This window comes from Genypterus blacodes, unplaced genomic scaffold (genome assembly GCF_046128005.1).
Source record: "Genypterus blacodes isolate CSIRO-AG114 ecotype Tasmania unplaced genomic scaffold, CSIRO-AGI_Gbla_v1 ptg000003l_1, whole genome shotgun sequence".
In the NCBI taxonomy this organism is placed as follows: Eukaryota; Metazoa; Chordata; class Actinopteri; order Ophidiiformes; family Ophidiidae; genus Genypterus; species Genypterus blacodes.
In genome coordinates, this window is record NW_027466817.1 from 3,832,717 (window position 1) to 3,849,357 (window position 16,641).

At 42.3% G+C, this 16,641-nt stretch overlaps 2 protein-coding genes across 4 annotated transcripts; both read right to left on the minus strand.

Moving 5' to 3' along the window:
- Positions 1–432: 432 nt before the first annotated feature.
- Positions 433–8,307, minus strand: LOC142993957 (uncharacterized). Of its 3 annotated transcripts, none has more exons than XM_076144559.1 (4): positions 8,240–8,307; positions 6,110–6,284; positions 4,830–5,029; positions 433–2,458 (listed from the first exon to the last, which is right to left on the minus strand). In XM_076144559.1, exons 2-4 carry the CDS (start codon positions 6,273–6,275, stop codon positions 1,463–1,465), a joined length of 1,362 nt encoding a protein of 453 aa, XP_076000674.1. In that variant the 5' UTR covers positions 6,276–6,284; positions 8,240–8,307; the 3' UTR covers positions 433–1,462. The 3 variants fall into 3 exon arrangements, with proteins under 3 accessions (XP_076000674.1, XP_076000689.1, XP_076000681.1); XM_076144574.1 differs by lacking the exon at positions 8,240–8,307 and adding an exon at positions 8,022–8,197; XM_076144566.1 differs by lacking the exon at positions 8,240–8,307 and adding an exon at positions 7,698–7,880.
- A 755-nt stretch (positions 8,308–9,062) lies between these two features.
- Positions 9,063–14,296, minus strand: ccnp (cyclin P). Its single transcript, XM_076142632.1, has 9 exons — positions 14,243–14,296; positions 12,531–12,659; positions 12,200–12,296; positions 11,747–11,916; positions 11,328–11,426; positions 10,770–10,925; positions 10,430–10,588; positions 10,103–10,281; positions 9,063–9,553 (listed from the first exon to the last, which is right to left on the minus strand). The coding sequence occupies exons 1-9, from the start codon at positions 14,294–14,296 to the stop codon at positions 9,376–9,378; spliced, it is 1,221 nt and encodes a 406-aa protein (XP_075998747.1). The 3' UTR covers positions 9,063–9,375.
- Between the last annotated feature and the right edge of the window lie 2,345 nt (positions 14,297–16,641).

Sequence of the window (16,641 nt, forward strand, 5' to 3'; positions counted from 1 at the left end):
CAAAACTATCACAGGAAGTGGTGTGCAAATGGTTTTGCAGCATCAAAACAGCTTCTACTTATCACAGCCACACACTGACTTTGCTTTACTTGACTTGGAGGCCGAGGGTTGTTCTGATCAAGGCCTGATATGGTATTTTGCTAAATATCCCGCTGAAAGGCAATTAACCCTGCATTAATCACAGCAGTCTACAATTCTTCACCATTTGCTTAGAATAGGAGATTGTCATGTGCATGCCTTTTAAAAGTGCATTACATAGAGGTGGCTCTTCTTAGTTTCCATGGCTGCAATGAAGGTTGTGTTTCAAGAAGAACCACAATATGGCGACTCACTTATGATACACTAAAAGTATTTTTCTTCTGCAAGCACATTGTTTAAATCAAAATAATAAAAAGTTATTGTATAAACCACTTTATTTTTCAGAAATGGGTGCAGTGCTATCTATTATGCATATTACAAGATAAGGAAATGGAAGAAAGTCTATACACATACAGTATCACATGCGACATACATGTACACTTTAGCACCGTCACACTCCAGAGTTACAGTACAAGCTCTTCTGCATGTTTGAATAGATGGCCACATACCACAACCATACCACCACAAATGACAGGCTTGGTGCAAATAAAAGACTGAGATGAGAGTAAAATAGATAAAGTAAAGCTGCTGCATGAGAGGAAAAATGTATTTATGAGACATTGGGTTGAAATGGGTGTCATTGCCACAAGATATGTCAAGTATTACATTTGTGAATTGCATGAAAGTTGAAAATTGAGACTCTTTGTATTTCATAGTACACATTAAAAGTACTGTATTGTCATGAATAAGGTGAAGAGAGTTTCTCCAGTTAAGTGCAGTCTGATATAGGGAGAGCCTCTCATTTTAAGCTCCCATTAAGGTTAAAATGTTTTAATTAATGTGACTTTATTTGAGTAGCTTTAAGCTCTAAGTAGCACCAACTTTGTCTAGAGCCTTATTTGGGCTGATAGCTGTTCTTTAAAGCTGAGTGAAGGAGACCAATGCTCAACATGGATCCTTTTCATTGCTACCTTAACAACACACTAATCACAAAAGGCCACAATAAATACATTTATGTATTATAGTGATGTAGAGTGTGTCTGAGAATATTTCCTTTGTCACATGGGTAAATATCATTTGTTTTCATAATGTCGTGGCTCCTCAGCTGAGCTCCGGATTCCTCAGTGCTGATCTTCACAAGTGCAACGATAAAATGAAATGGTGCACAAGATTGCACTTAATTGCTTTCACCCCAATCCAGTGCAGCGCATTGGAAATGACCCCTGTAAAAGTGAGCGTAAATAACCAGGGATAAACCATAAATACAAAACAATAACAATAATGATAATGTTGAAAAATAACTACTAAAACAGGGTTTTTCTGGATATCCACTGACTTGTCCTGAGTAGTCGCTCGTCCTTTAAAAAAAGCACAGCAGATTGTCCTAACCAGTAGAACTGTCAGGAGGCATGATGGTGACTTTCTCGGACTTATCACTGGCGTTGCGCTCCCGGTCTAGTTCTGATTGAGACCGGCGTGGTACAAAACATATGTGGCTCGAGTCTGACGTGCCAGTGGGAAGCTGAGATTGTGGCACATCCAAGTTCGCTGCAGCTAGAGGTCCATTTGCGTCTCTTGCAGAACTGCTGTCTGGTCGACTTGCAGAATGTGTATGTGCAGGTATTTGCACATTTTGCAGGGTTCTGAGGCTGGGGTAGCTGCCAGACTCTGCCATGGCTCGGTGTACATTTTCCAAGGATGTGTTGCCATTGGGGTTACTTGCAACCTGGCACAGGAGCTCGGTGTGCTGCCGCAGTTGGGCAATGTCACGGTCAGTGGCAATGCTCTGTCGCAGCAGCTGTTTAGTGCGCAGGGTAATGTCCAACAGGCCTGACTGGCTGAGGAATTGTACTGTGTTGAGGAAACGGCGGTTGTGAATACTAGAGAGGCCATTTCTGTGAAGTACTCTTGTCAAAAAGGAAGGGGTGTACAGACCTGAGATAGAGTGGGAGCGGAGGCTCGAGGAGACAGTAGTGAAACTGGAACTATCAGTTGTGGAAGAGGAACACCGGCCTGTCTGCCCAGCGATTGCAATTGCTAATTTGGGCTGCTGATGAAGCAGATTCCTGATGGTAAACAGGTCATTGCTCTTATGTTCAATACACACCCTTTTGCTTAGATTCTCACATTCATCACTTAAGGAAGACTTATCAGGCGAAGTTTTGCCAGGGAGTGGGGCGATGCGGGGGTAGGAATTGAGAATTGGTAGATATGAGGCAATACTGTTCTTCCCTGTAACATTGCTCCTGCCAGGCTTGTGAAACTGTAGGGTGGCCGGTAACAATTTGGGCTGCTGTAGCAGGATCTCACGGGAGGAACCTGGACCACTCGTCTCCCTGCTGCCTGTTCTCCAGAGCAGCTGACTTCTTTTCATGTCAGGCTGTTAAAGTAGGGAGAAAGAAAAAATAGGCTTTAGGTAAGATAGGTTAGGTAAGATTCAGAGAACATGACACAATTTAAAGTACAGATTGAATGAAAGAATTTCACTTTAATCTAATAGCGGGGACTGGATTGTTCCCAGATGCATCACTAAAATGCACATTTTTATTTTAAACCAACAAAATATAAAAGATGTTCAAAGTAGTTGCTGGGGAAAAGTAGTTGAATACATCGTCACCTTAGTATTCCATGTTTAACTGAAGGATGCCACCCGACATGCTCGTTGAAATCCTCTTTACAATAAGGTTGCCCTTTTCCTCACCTACTCAATTCACTGTATAAGATGAGGGTTGCTAAATTGTGCGCCGATACCAATTAGACTCTGCAGTTTTTTCACAGCAGCAGCACAGAGCAGAGAAGAAGCTGAAGCTGAAGTAATAATCAATCAGCAGTAGGGCTGAGTACCTTACCACTATTTTTTCTACCAATAATTGTTTTGATTAGTTGATTAAGCAAACGAGTAAATATGCATTCATGTTATCAAATATAAACAAAACAATACAATAACAAGTTCTATTAATATTCCAACTTTTAGTAGTGCATTAGTGCATTGTTCAATAACGTAAAGAATGATCTCTTTTCAGATCTAAACATAAACATAAAATCTCCTAGAAATAGTTTAAAACTGGATGCAATCTACTCAGTTTATTTATCAGGAGAACATTAAACTGGTGAAATACAAACAACCCAACTTAAACTTTGCTTTAATAACGAAATTGGAACAAAAACTTGATCCTGCCAAGTTCCATGAATGTGTGTTCAAAGAGTCTGTCAGCGCATATCTGCACACACAAACACACAGTTTCTTCTTATATTTTCTCTCCTTAGCAGCCATAAATTTTGCCTAGAGGAAAGTGTTGATCATCCCATCCCTTTGTGGCCGTTTATTAGAACGCTGCTTTGCCACTTCATGTAAAAGAGACGCATTAAGCATAAAACAATAATACCAAACGTGTGACATTGTAGCAAAATCTTCTATTACTATCACACCCACTTAAAAAGTGTGTGTGTGTGTGTGTGTGTGTGTGTGTGTGTGTGGGGGGGGGGCTTGGTTATTCCATAATAAATGTATTCACAGTTCAATTCACTCAATCAGTTCAAATGTTGATTAAAGCGTCCGTACAAAACAGCTTTACAGCTAATTAAATACTCTTTATATGGTCTTATTCATTTGAGCAGACTTCCCCCTGTGTAATGTTGCCAAAGATAGAAAACATTAATCTAGCTAATGCGGACGAGTTAATAATAAAACAGAAATGCCTCTGCTCATATAAAGTGTTACATCATGCTTGTGGATTGACAATAAGTAAACAGGACTTACTGTTCTGTCTTGCCAGCATCCTTGCACAGAACTCCGGGATGTTTCCGTTTCACGTTTATGCATCGCACTTTGGCTGCTGTAAGCCATTTCAGACTTACAGACTAAGTGAGTACTGTACTATTTCGTCACTGATTAAAGTTTGACCAAACTACCGAAGCGTGTTTGTTTTTCGTCATTTCAAGAAGTCGCAGCCATCGTGATGATAGCAGGTAGCGGCAAAGTTGTTTTAAAAGGTGCACCCAGGCTGATGAACGTAAGAGAGTTAATAATAAACATGGAATTATATGGACTATCGGATCATTGTGGATGTTTGGCTTTTAAAGAGGCTTGCATTGTGTGGTACTGGCTGAAATGTGGAACCATCAACCTTTAGTTTTCATTTATTCTTTTCCTTTATTGAACCGGTGTTCACTAATGTGTTTTGTTTTGGTAAGACACCATCGTACTGTATATTGTAACAACTCACAAGTTAACAACTGCGATGCATCCGAGTGTGATGTCACTCTGCACTGCTGACATTTTTGACTGCCAGCCATCACTGTCTAATCGCAATTTTCCATGGCTCAGGTCAGCTACAAGTGAAACAGACGGGGTAGAGGCCTCCAGCAACAACAACTTCCGCTGCGTACTGGAAAATGGAAGGAAGGAAGGCATTTGTTCCTTCAAAAGTCAGCCTTTTTCACACAGGTTGTAATGTCTAAGTGAATGATAGTCACACTTCACTCAGACTTTATTTTGCAGCGTAACAGCTATTTCAGCAACTTCCTTTACACCTCCATTTTCTACTCTAAATTCAACACGTCGTCTACACACTTAAGACACAACTTCCTGATTCTTTCCCACACATTATCCTGAATTTCTCTGTTCTGCTTTATCTGGCCTCTTGTGCTGCAGTGGTAGGATACATTGTTGTACATACAGTAAATTCTAAAAGAATGGAAATCAACAGAGGAATACTTCACATTCATGGCTGTGGCAACATATGTCTTACCTGCTTGAGCACCACGTTTTTAATAAGGTACATGGGCGGGAACTCTCGGCTCCCTGGCAATGGGAAGGGATTTCCAGAATTCCCTCTCTCGGGCTCTTGCTTTTGGCTTGGCGGTGGAACTTCGTCACAGCCACTGCCTCTGGAATGGACTTGACTCCGCTGGTCCTCCACATCTGTATGCTGCCAGTCTGAGCCATTGTCTGTGGAAACAATAGTGTTGGTTCATGTCAGCTCAGTACTTCCCTTTCTTTTAATGGTGCAGTACTTCTTCCGACAGCACATTACTGCCACCTACTGGCACTAAGTGGAAGTGCAACACAAACTGAACGTAACCAACAGGCACAAGCGCCGTCACAGAGGCAAAACACATTTACTGAAAGAGACATGAGCACAAAAGAATCCCTCCTAATATTTCTCTTCCAGTCCTGCGGCGTCATTGAGGATAACTAGCTGGCTAGAGCATGTGGGGGATGGCTGAATACAATAGTCCCCCCCGCCATGGTCTGACAAGAAGACGGGAGTCCAGAAGTATGTAGCCATCGCCGAGAAAATGAAGCCTCGAAAGGCTATACATTTTTAGGGCTTAGGGCAGGGATGAGGTTATGTAGCGTGAACTTACAGCTGTACTGCCACATTCAAACAAAAACTGAGATTTAAGTGCATTTTAGTGTCATATGAGAGTAATTGGCCACATCCTTGTGATCCGACCACGGGAGGGGAAATAAATAATGTTGACTGAAAAAAGCCAAGATATTAGATACTGAAAGATTCAAGATGCTTTACTGTCACTGTGTTACTGAATTCTTTCCTTATTATTATAATAATAATATCATAACTGATTATCTGAACATGATCTTAAATCAAATTAAAAATGGCTGTAGGCACGACAGAATTCAAGTAGACAGACATTAATGTTAAGTCTGTCAGTTGAAGAAAAGCACATGGAGGCATAATCTGGCTCTGATATTTGAATTAGGCATTCTATGATTTATGCTTTGTGGTCTAGTGCCTTAATCTCAGTGTAATCTGGCTTTGTTTGTGGAGTCGTGTGGGGATAACAACTGGCGAGCACAACAAATGCACGGATTCTTCACAAATACCATTGCAGCCAAACATTAACCGATACTGACACTTCAATTGGATCCAAATATGTGAAAGTCACATTGCATTCATTGCTGGGGAGGCAGTTAACTTGTGGAATGAATGGAGAAACAGCTGTGAAGAATTAAAGCGGGGCAAGTTGTCTTCCTGTTGATATATTTACGTTTCTTTTAGCTCACCAGAGTAGCCGGAGTCTTTTTCTGAATGGGAGCCTCTTCTGCTGGAGTCGTCTGCGTCTTTAGGACCACATGATGCCTGCTCAGTGGTTCTGTTGCTGTTATCTTTGTCCTTCTTGCTGGATGTGCAAGGACTCGACTCATTTAAGGGCGGCTGTTCCTTCTGCATACTGCGGCCCTGATGAGGAAACCAACAAGATATGTCAATTTCAAAGAATCAGTCGTGCATAACAGAGTCCAATATAAGACTAATTTTGATACAAACTATTTAAGAAGCATAGTGAGAGAACAAACATTTGCATATGACACGCAGTACATACAGTACATTTGTGTGTTTGTGTGTCCTGTTTGATGCCATTACCTAATGATCGAAGTATAAATAGCTACAATGATACTGAAGAGACGTGACAAACACACATCTTGGTACTGGGATGCCCCTCTGTTGCTTTAAGACAAGTTGGGCGGATTAGTTGACAGCAGCAACAAAAGATTCAACAATTGGAATTCCTTTTCTAGGTCACCTAAAAAAATGACCCTGCAGGGGATGAAGATCTGTGCTGAATGTTTGCTTCATTTAACAGACAACGTGCCTATAGATTACTGCAGTGTCATCATCATCATCAATAAAACTGATATGTATAATAATAATAATAATAGGCTAGTCATTGCTTATTTTGTTGGAAACACTTTTATGATCAACTGTTGTCAAACTTTGTCACTCTCTGCCATGTCATGTCTTTGAACAGCCCAAACTGGATTCAGGGGCTCAAATGACAATGGCTGATGGCCCAGCCCAAGTTCTAGGACTGGTTTGAGATCTGTGTTCTAGGAAGAAAAACCTCTATCAAAGCCTTTGGGCTTATAAAGAAGAAAAAAAGGAAGAAACTTCAGAGGAGACACTTCAAAGAGCGATCCTCTCTCATTCTACAGTCAGGTGTGACACAGGAACCGTAGGTGGGGAAGTAGAGAGTTACAAAGACGCACAATACAAGAATGACAACACAGCGAGGAATCCAACACAATCTTACAAACTTGGGGAGCCTGGTTTGGATTTCATTCTCTCTGGTGACACTACAGGGTTTGAGAGTCTGTCCACAAGAACAAAATCCCTGAAACTCAATTGAATTGTCCACAATCAGATGAATGCCAGGACAGAAACCATAGTGTGATTGATTTGCTAAAGCTCCATACTTAGTGTTCTAATCGATCATTTTAGAAGCATGGTCGATATCCGAGAAAGCAGCTCAACTCAACTAACCCCACCACCCCCACCTCGCATTATGTAACCAGTAAGTTCGAGTCCAGCCCTCCGTGATGCACACACACACACACACACACAGACACAGACTCACACACACTTCCTCTCGCTGCGCCGTAAACACAAGGGGAAATAAGGACACACAATAATGAGAAGCGGCTGAAACATGAACGACTCCCTCAAAATACACACAAATCACAAACTGGCAATAAGAAGAAATAGGTAGCGAGCATCTAGTCAGAGCCACATGATTTATTAGATCAAATATCCACTGTGGAAAACTGACTTCCAACTGTGTGAGAAAAAAAAGAAAGGTACTTTAAGGTCAGTTACCTCCTACCGCTCAGCTGTAGGGCAGCTAGCAACAGAAATGCCAATACTGCAGCCTGTTCAGGACCATGCTGTCATTTTTCAGAATCCTTTGAAAAACACTAATTCTTCTTTGTTCAAACGCAGTCTGGTCAAATTCTGTATGAACAGACTGAGAAATAGCGTTGACAATTGACCCGTGATAGACACATCCGGTTAGCGACTACAAAATAAAACGCAAAGCGGCGATAAAGGATGCGTTTAGGCTGCAGAACTTAGTCCTGGACATTTTTTAGATTTATCTGTGGTTACAGTAGATATATCAATGTTTCATTTTCATGCACTCACCGAATTGTTTCTCCAAATATGGTTAATTCCACGCTTTTGTTTTCCAATTCTGCTGATTTTCTCTGGCTAACTTGACGCGGCCGTCTGATTTTACGACGTGTCGGTGAACAGACACAGAAAAATTAGCTGGACACCTTTTGTCATTGAAGTCTGTGCACAGAGACCGGATATATGGAAACTAGACAGATAAAAAAGAAGGGAAGAAATGTGTACATTACCTCAGCTGAACCCTCCACCGCCTGTTGGACCACCTACAACATACAATGTTGGTTTCCTTCGTTTCGTCAGCGCCCATTGGTCACCGGTGCGACTATGTCAGCCAATCAGGAATGAGCGCACGTGTATGGACGAGGCAAGAGTAGTGAGATATACGATCAGTCAGACTTTTAAAAATCATAACGTTTAATAAAGCACCATAATGTGGTACCATGATAGTCCTGGATATAGGGTGATATGTGATAAGGACGTTCAAGTGGAAACATCGACACAAAAGCGTTGTTGTATGGGAGACGAAACTCTTGAAAATCTAATATTAGAAGTTATACATGTACGTCTATAATGCCGTGACACGGAAAGGACCCGACAACAACATTGGCGAGATCATCATATGCATCGTATCATGATTTGCAACCGAGCCTAGTTGCTTTCACTGTTTCACTGAAACATTCGAGTCCCGACATGACCCACAGTCAGCGCCGCTGTGAGGGAGGACATGAGGACAACCTGAAACTCCTCCCACATCCAGCAGCTGCAGCTCCTCCCACCCGAGCTGGGGTTAGTTAGGGTGATCCTGGGTGAGGTATATTGTGTCTGGAGGTGTAAGGGTGCCCGTCTCCACACAGCCTTTGTCCGTAGCTATGCTGGGAACTTAGTCATGTGAGGGGAGATAGTCAGCCAAATTCCACTTGCATGTCAAGAAATGTGTTCACAAGCCAATGAACTCAAGTGTGTGCAAAAATGAGGTCATAGCTGAAACTCAAAACTTTGCAGCAGACACTTTATTTTTACATTAAAACTTCTCAAATACTTGGACAGCCTGCATGCTCTCCACATATAACAAAGATACAGCAATACAATACAAATATTTTCTAAATCAGCTGCAAGATAAGATCATAAAACAGGTGTGCCAGTAGGATGGCTATACCAGGTGCAAGCAGGCACATGCCATTCTTCAATCGAACAAATCTTTCACCCCTCGTCCTCACCCATTTCCATGGGCACTCTATTGGGTCCACAGCCTTTTATAATCCTTGATGCATAATCTTGACCGACAAGGGAGTTAAAGCCTCACAAAATATCGGTCTAGCATTGCAACCTGAAAGCTTTGGGGGTACGGCTCTGTGCCTGTGGGGCTTCAGGTAGGTAAAGTGCATACACTCAGGAGAGCAGAGGTGTTCATCAGACAAGGGTGTCTGCTGACGTGCATAGTCTCAGGGGAGGAGAATTTTATAAAAGTAGCACAAGTCTCTCGGTTAGGGGCCTCCGCTGCAGCACTTGCCAGGGTCTGCATGATCATCAGTAGTACAGTTTCACTAAAATACAAAAGCATAAAGAGAGAGACAGATGTCAACTCCAAGATGAAGAATTCCTGGTTTAATTGTACACAAAAATCAAGCATTGCAGCTCTGAAACCAGGACGACCACGACCCAGAGCCCATTGACTGCACTGCTAATGCTGCCAGGGTTAAAAGGCTTTAAAAGGTAGATTAGAAACGCTCAAGGCAAGTGTCCAAAATGGCTCAATAAGGGAGGGTATTGTTAATAGTCAATTAGATGTTATTCTTTTGCAACTCCTTTACTGTCTATGTATGGTTACATGCGCAATTCAATCAAATACGCGAACACCACGATCAGATCAGAATCTGCACAAATCGACATATGTGTACTTTGAGTGTAAGCAGTCTGTGCAAGCTTTTAATCGCCAGCTGGGCTTTCCCTCATAAGCCGATTAAACAATGACTCATGTATATTAGGCAAATGGTAATTATACATATACGTCTTAATCTACATTTGCCTTTGTCGCGGTACAGACAAACATCTGAACATAGTGTGCACCTATGTACACACACACACACACACACCTGCCGACATGGATGCTGGAGGCCAGACACCAGGCAGCGTCTCCCTCAGGTGTTGGGGGCTCCTGCAGGACATGGCGGGCCAAGCAGAGGGCACCTCCTGCTAAATGCACAGGCAGGAACACCACACACTGGCCCTCCAGCAGAGACAGCTCCAGCAGGTAGCGAGCCATCCACACGACCTGGTGCAACACAACCGGGGGGGAAGGGGGAGGGGGGAGATAATGACAGTTCAGAACCTGACTTACATAGTGCAACACCAGCCACCTTCACCAGTTGCGCTTCAGGATGCTTCTGCTGAATAATACCACAGACTGAATGGCAGATCACCTTTGCACTGCAGCGGCCGATGGAGGTGAGGAGGAGGAGGAAGTGCAGGGGAGGACAGTAGTTTAAATCAAACTTGAGTGCACAGAAGACTTTACGCTCCATCCGCAGCAGCTGATGCTTAGTGTAGGTGTTGTCCATTAAGTAGCAGAGTCCAGACACCTGGAGGCAGAGGCACATAAGGACACAATCCTCCATGAATAGATGAACACATGCATGACTCAAGTAATCCTGCCTTCACATTTATGCAACTGGGGATTTTAAGGATGGACATTTCAGTTACACATACAGCATCCCCACTTTAACCAGCAGCAGTTTGTCTACTTTTCGTGGTTCACTATACCTCAGGGAGAACACACTCTTCTTTCTTAGCGGCAAGGAAAAGGCAAACCATGCCGAGTAGCTGCAGGTTGGCTGTGGACACTTTGATCTGACGGAGTGAGATGTTGAGAAGGTGTATGGCCAGGTAGAGGGTCTCCTCCTGGAAACGCAGCATCTCCTGATGGGGTAAACGGGACATTCAAGATTCAGAGCCAGACCAGAATGGCAACTCACAAACTACTACTAATAAAACAAGCCGTCTTACTACGAAACCCAATACAATGGCTCGGTCTCCGGCTCTTCAGGCGACTAAACAGGCGGCAATTTTTATTCATCATTGGCCAGATTTTGTTGGGAGACCAGAACACCGCCCAAACTCTGATTCAACATGAAGCCTCCCAGATTACATTTAAAGTCTGGACTCACTTTCAACTTTACAGCGTAAATTCCCAACTTATGACGCAAACTGTCATGGTAGAACAACACAAGGGTGGATCTTGCTCATCACAGCTGTTGCAATATCTTATCAGGAGGTTTCTAGCATTTCCTCCCCAAAGGGCCAATGCAGTGCAGCACTCACATGAACCTGGATCAGCCAATCCACCAGTATAGCACGGGTGGCCTCTGTGAAAGGCCGAAGCAGGTCAGTGTTGGGAAAAGAATACCTCATCTGGTTTCTCTGCAGGGGGGGGAACAAAGACAGGAGGTCCACTGTAAATAATTAAAGATGCAATGCAACACAAACAAAGACTTTTCACTGACCTCATGGTGTCGTTTTACAAGCTTGTCAAAAATACCAGTGTATTGTGATCGCCCAATTTCCTATATTGCTCCATTTTGTCTAATTGCAAACATGGCATTCATCAGGCATAATATTCCTCCCTTCAGATGCAAAGCGTAAAGCATAATCTAGTTCCCGTCTTCAACCCTTTTACCAGCCATAGCCATATACATTCCAACACAGATCATGCAAAAGTCGACAGCCCCTCGATGTCTCACCATCATGTCTGTGAAGATGTCCCAGGCGTACGATTGGTCCCAGATGAGGTCCAGCTTTTCGAGGGCCATCTCCACTTCATGACGCAGCAGGTTGGGCACCAGGGCCTGCAGGCCATGAAGACCCTGAAGGCCAAGAGGGTAAAGGAGCACGGGCTCGTCCACAGACACATCTGACGCACAGGAAGAAACTGGTGATTTATTTTCTTCCTTGTTCTCAGATACAAGCTGATCCTTGCATCAATCTTTTCCAACATCATGAAGGAACAAATATGGATCTATTGCAGTCATTCTGTCAAACATGCACTGATATCTAGAAGATGTAGATCCAGATGTATCGGGTTGTTAGATGTAAAAGCTGTATTGGGTCTGAACATCATCCTTCACTTCAAGCAGTTTTTATTCTGCAAATAATCTGTGTGGTTGACATGCTCATGTGAATGGAAGTTTGAAAACCTTTGGTATTGATTAGACTGCCAGCTGCATGTGTCAGACTGTCTTCATGGAATCCCATTAGGATGCTTTCAGTTGTTGGCATTGATAACCTCCTGTCCTGCAAGCACACATAAAAGATATGACTATTCTCTCAGATGATTCTCATTAGAGGCAATTCATACCATTATACTAATAGAAGAGAAAGGCAGTATATGTTCAAGCAGAACAGATGGCCTTTGTGTCACAGCTACTGTTTATTAATGGGAAGTTCAACATAACAGGCGTGCAAGAAATTAAAAGCTGAGGGGCGATGCATGTTAGCATGTGTGTGTGAATAGAAGGTCAAGTGTACCCATCTGCTCTCTGGCTCCATCTTGACAGGCGCCATCCTAGTTTCTTCAGCCTCTACAGGCGGCTGCCAACGATCTTTAGGCCCACAGGCATTAGCCCATGTTCTTAAGGGGGCACGCTTCTCTTCCGCCTGGAGGGGAAATGGAACATTGCATTTGAAATACTGATATCATGCTGGATGTTTTAGATGGCCACATCACTTCTATGATAAATGATTACTGCCAAAGTTTGTTCTGTACTGAAATCTGTGAGTTAAAGTCATAATACCATGATTGGAAAAGTTCTACCAAAAAGGCTGGGGGAGGAAATCAAAATACAGAAGACTAGGGGGCTGTACTACGAAGGAAGCTTAACAGAACTGGGCCTTGTTAACATAAGCTGGCTTCACAAAATCCAATCCCTGCAATTGCGATCAACACGCTTCAACAACTGATTTCTTACACACGCACCGTATTTCACTGCAGAGGAGTAAAGGGTAACATAAGAGGTGCATAAAGACTATAAAGCTGTGACAGCAAAGAGCAACACCACTGATGCAAATAGAACATGAGGAACGCTGAAAGAAAACTGCAAATGTCGTCAATACATTTACCTAATTACGCAAAGCACTCAGATATACCTAAGGCCCTACTCCTTACAGTATTTGAAATATAACCACAATCACACTAAAGGTATGTGTGTGTGTGAACTGTTCTATATTTATGATTCTACGTGTAGTGGACTCAGTCATATCAAATACACTGTAAAGCTGGACTTCATTCGAAAATTCCAAGTCATCCTGTTGATTGAATGTCATCTGTGATCAACACTTAAGACTAGCATTATCTGTTATTGTTTTACTTGCAATAAAGGCAGAATGAAACACAACAAGCGAAGCAAGTAAGAAGCGTACATAAATACTGTCTGCCATACATATGAGCATATATTCAGACTGCTTTTCAGCTGGTAAGAACATCAGAAATTGGGCTTCTGGCTTCTTGACAATCATGAGGGGAAAACTTAACATGAGCAAGTCATGCAAAATACAAAGCAAATGCAAAAAGGCAGCATTGTCAGCAGCCCAGTCGATCCACAACCTCCGGATGAAGGTGAGCTTGGTTGGTTCATCGGGCCCAGCATTTCTAGCAGTGCCCCTGCTGTCAACACCAAAACCATTTTAGGCCCACAATTTGTATTACAACACAGCTCAAAAAGTAAAATAAATAACAAAAAGTGTTCTGTAGCTATAATTTGTAGCAATTATGGGATGTTTTCAGAGATGACATAACCATTTTGTATAAAATTGGAAAGTGCTATACAAATAAAGTTTGACAATAATGCCTGGAGGATTCATGTGCCCCATTAATGAATCCAGACTAATTAGCATCTAATCAGGGACTCATCCACAGCTGGGAGGCCAGGTGAAAACAATTATCTGATTAGCTAGAAAACATGGGATCCATTTATGGATCAGGATTCAGATCTAACGCACAAAACGAATATGGAACACCAAGAATAAATGGAACATGGCTTATAAAGTGAACTGTGATGACTTAATCAGATAGGAATTAGTATTCATTTGGGGGAATAAAGGAAAGTCGTACCTTATATTTCACATATAGTGCACAACACCGTGGAACCATTGATTGAACACCACATTATCGTGACGACAATGACTAGAACCGAGTCAGAGCCTCTGTGGAGCCCGACACCATCCCGCCGCAGTGTCCTCACCTTCTTGTGGAAGTCCAGCACAGGCTTGGAGTCGCAGAACCCGGTCTTGGCCATGGTTGCAGCCGGAGACAGAGTTCCCGTGCCGGCCCGCTGCAGCTACTTTTCCAAGAATGTCGGCGGAGAGAAGAGAGTCGCCATGGTGCCGCGATCGCCATTGATAAAGACAGGTGGTGGGACGCACTGATTGCGGGTAGGTAGGTGGGTGTGATTGGGGTGTGGACAAGGTACGACAATTCAGAAGATTACTTCCGGTCGTTGTTGTTTTGTTTTGCCTTTTTTTTAAAAACAAAATAAAGCCTAAACACGATCTATGGAAGTTCTAATAATCTAGGTCAATTTTTTATGAATAAAATGTCGCCTAAATTTCGGATTCATGGAAGGGAAGGTCAGAGGTCTATCGTCAGGTTTATATTGTGTCAAATCATTCACAAATGTTTCTAAACATGTTTCATTAAGATACTGTTACAGTTTAAGGCCTCAGTGTGAAACATTGCAGAAACTGGTTTTGTGAAATAATGTTACTTTATTACATTCTGATTGGGTATCATAAATTGAGTAAACTGAAAAACGTCTAGTTGGGCCTCCTACCTGTGGAAAAAAATTACTACCCTTGCACATCTAAAAAAAAGAAAAAAGAAAACCTGTTGGAATTGACATTAGTATTTGTTCTCGACAGTTATTTTATTTTATTGGGTTCTGCCAACTGCTTCCTGTAGACTTCAACATATTCCTACACATCTCTACTGGCAGTTTGGCCTAATCTTCTTATGCAAACTGCTCTCTCAGATTTGATTTGTGCATTTCCAAATTCCAACTGCTGTTTTCAGATCTCTCCTCAGGTGTTCAATGGGATTTAGATCTGGGGCCACTTTAGAAGAGCCCAGCATTTTGTTTGGAACCAGGAATGTATGCAAACCTCGGGTCAGCTTTCCTCTTGCGTCCTCTTCCAGGGAGATTGGCAACAGTACCTTGGTAAGATTGCACACTGTGGATAGATGGACTTGTGGTGGTAAAATAATGCACACACACAGTATTTTTCAGTAAAAATGTTTACTGGCACATTATAATTGCAAATGTTATAAGCTACCATATTGTAGCAGGTATCACCTGTTACATTGTAAAGTCTTGCAAAGGGGATTGAAACTGTCTACCAGGACAATATCTGCCCCTTACAGATTGCTTTTTTTCATTGCCCTCTGAGCTTCAACTAACAGCAACAAGCAAAAAAATTGTTACACCAGCATAAGGTGTGACATTCGTGACTGTTGATCACATTCAAATATACAGAGAAGCATTAAGGTAACCATAGTAAAGCTGCAAATCAAATTCTACAGAGCTGCAGGCCTCCCCTTCTACTGATGCTGCATTCACCATCAAGCATTTTTGGTATTTACATGAGTGACTAGGCACTTGTTGTGCCTGTGTATGCCTACAGGAGAGGTCAAGGGTAATAAGTTGCATCTTCAGCTGTGAGGCAAAGCATGGCCAGCAGTGAGGTTTGGAGTATGGCTTCACAACCATTATTACAAAAGTTTTGCAGCACCCCCCTATGGCCATGTTAGCAATGAAGGCAAATTTGAAGCGGAGTCCATCAGTGCAGTGGTTCTGATATCCGGTCCTGCCGTTTCCAAAGAGGACACTAGGCTAGAATGTATTGGCTTATGCCTGAGCCAGTGAGAAGAGGTGCTGGAGTTGTGACTGTAAATCAAAGCCATCCCATCCCATTTTCATCTGCAGGAACTTGGGGCCACCTGCTGCCCAATGATGAGAGCACTGAAAACGTGCTGCTTTTCTGTGTCCTTGCCATTCCTGTACACTCACACTTCTTTCAGTCATACACACATAAATAAAAAGGTAAATTAAAATGGTTCAAATAATGTGAAATGAGTTCCCATTACGTTATATTGATTTTTAACCCAATCTGTTGATTATTATGCAAATGATAGAATTAAGTAATCAACTGTTTAAATTCATCTTGTCATTACTACAAGATAAACAGTTTAAGTATTGATAAACCAAACCAAATGTATGAATTGAGGAAAAAGTGACTGATTAGAGCAAAACAATTTGACAAGTATTGTCAACAACAATACTTCAAAGCATGATGCCAGTAATGTCAAGGCAGATGTCTTCTATTCTTCACTTACTTGGTTAGAATAGTATGCAGCAGGAACAGACTGAGAAGATTAACATGAGCCTGATATTCCTAAAACAGTCTGCACCCACCTGCACCCAGCCATTATTGATGTATTTTTGAGGGAACAGTGAATTCAGTTAATTTACTAATGGAGTGCAGTAAAAGTTCACAAAAATAAAAGTCTTACTGGCAGCAGCTGCTTTTTACCTAAACAAGCAATCATCTGGTGGAAACGATATGAATAAGAAAAATCAAAAGAAAG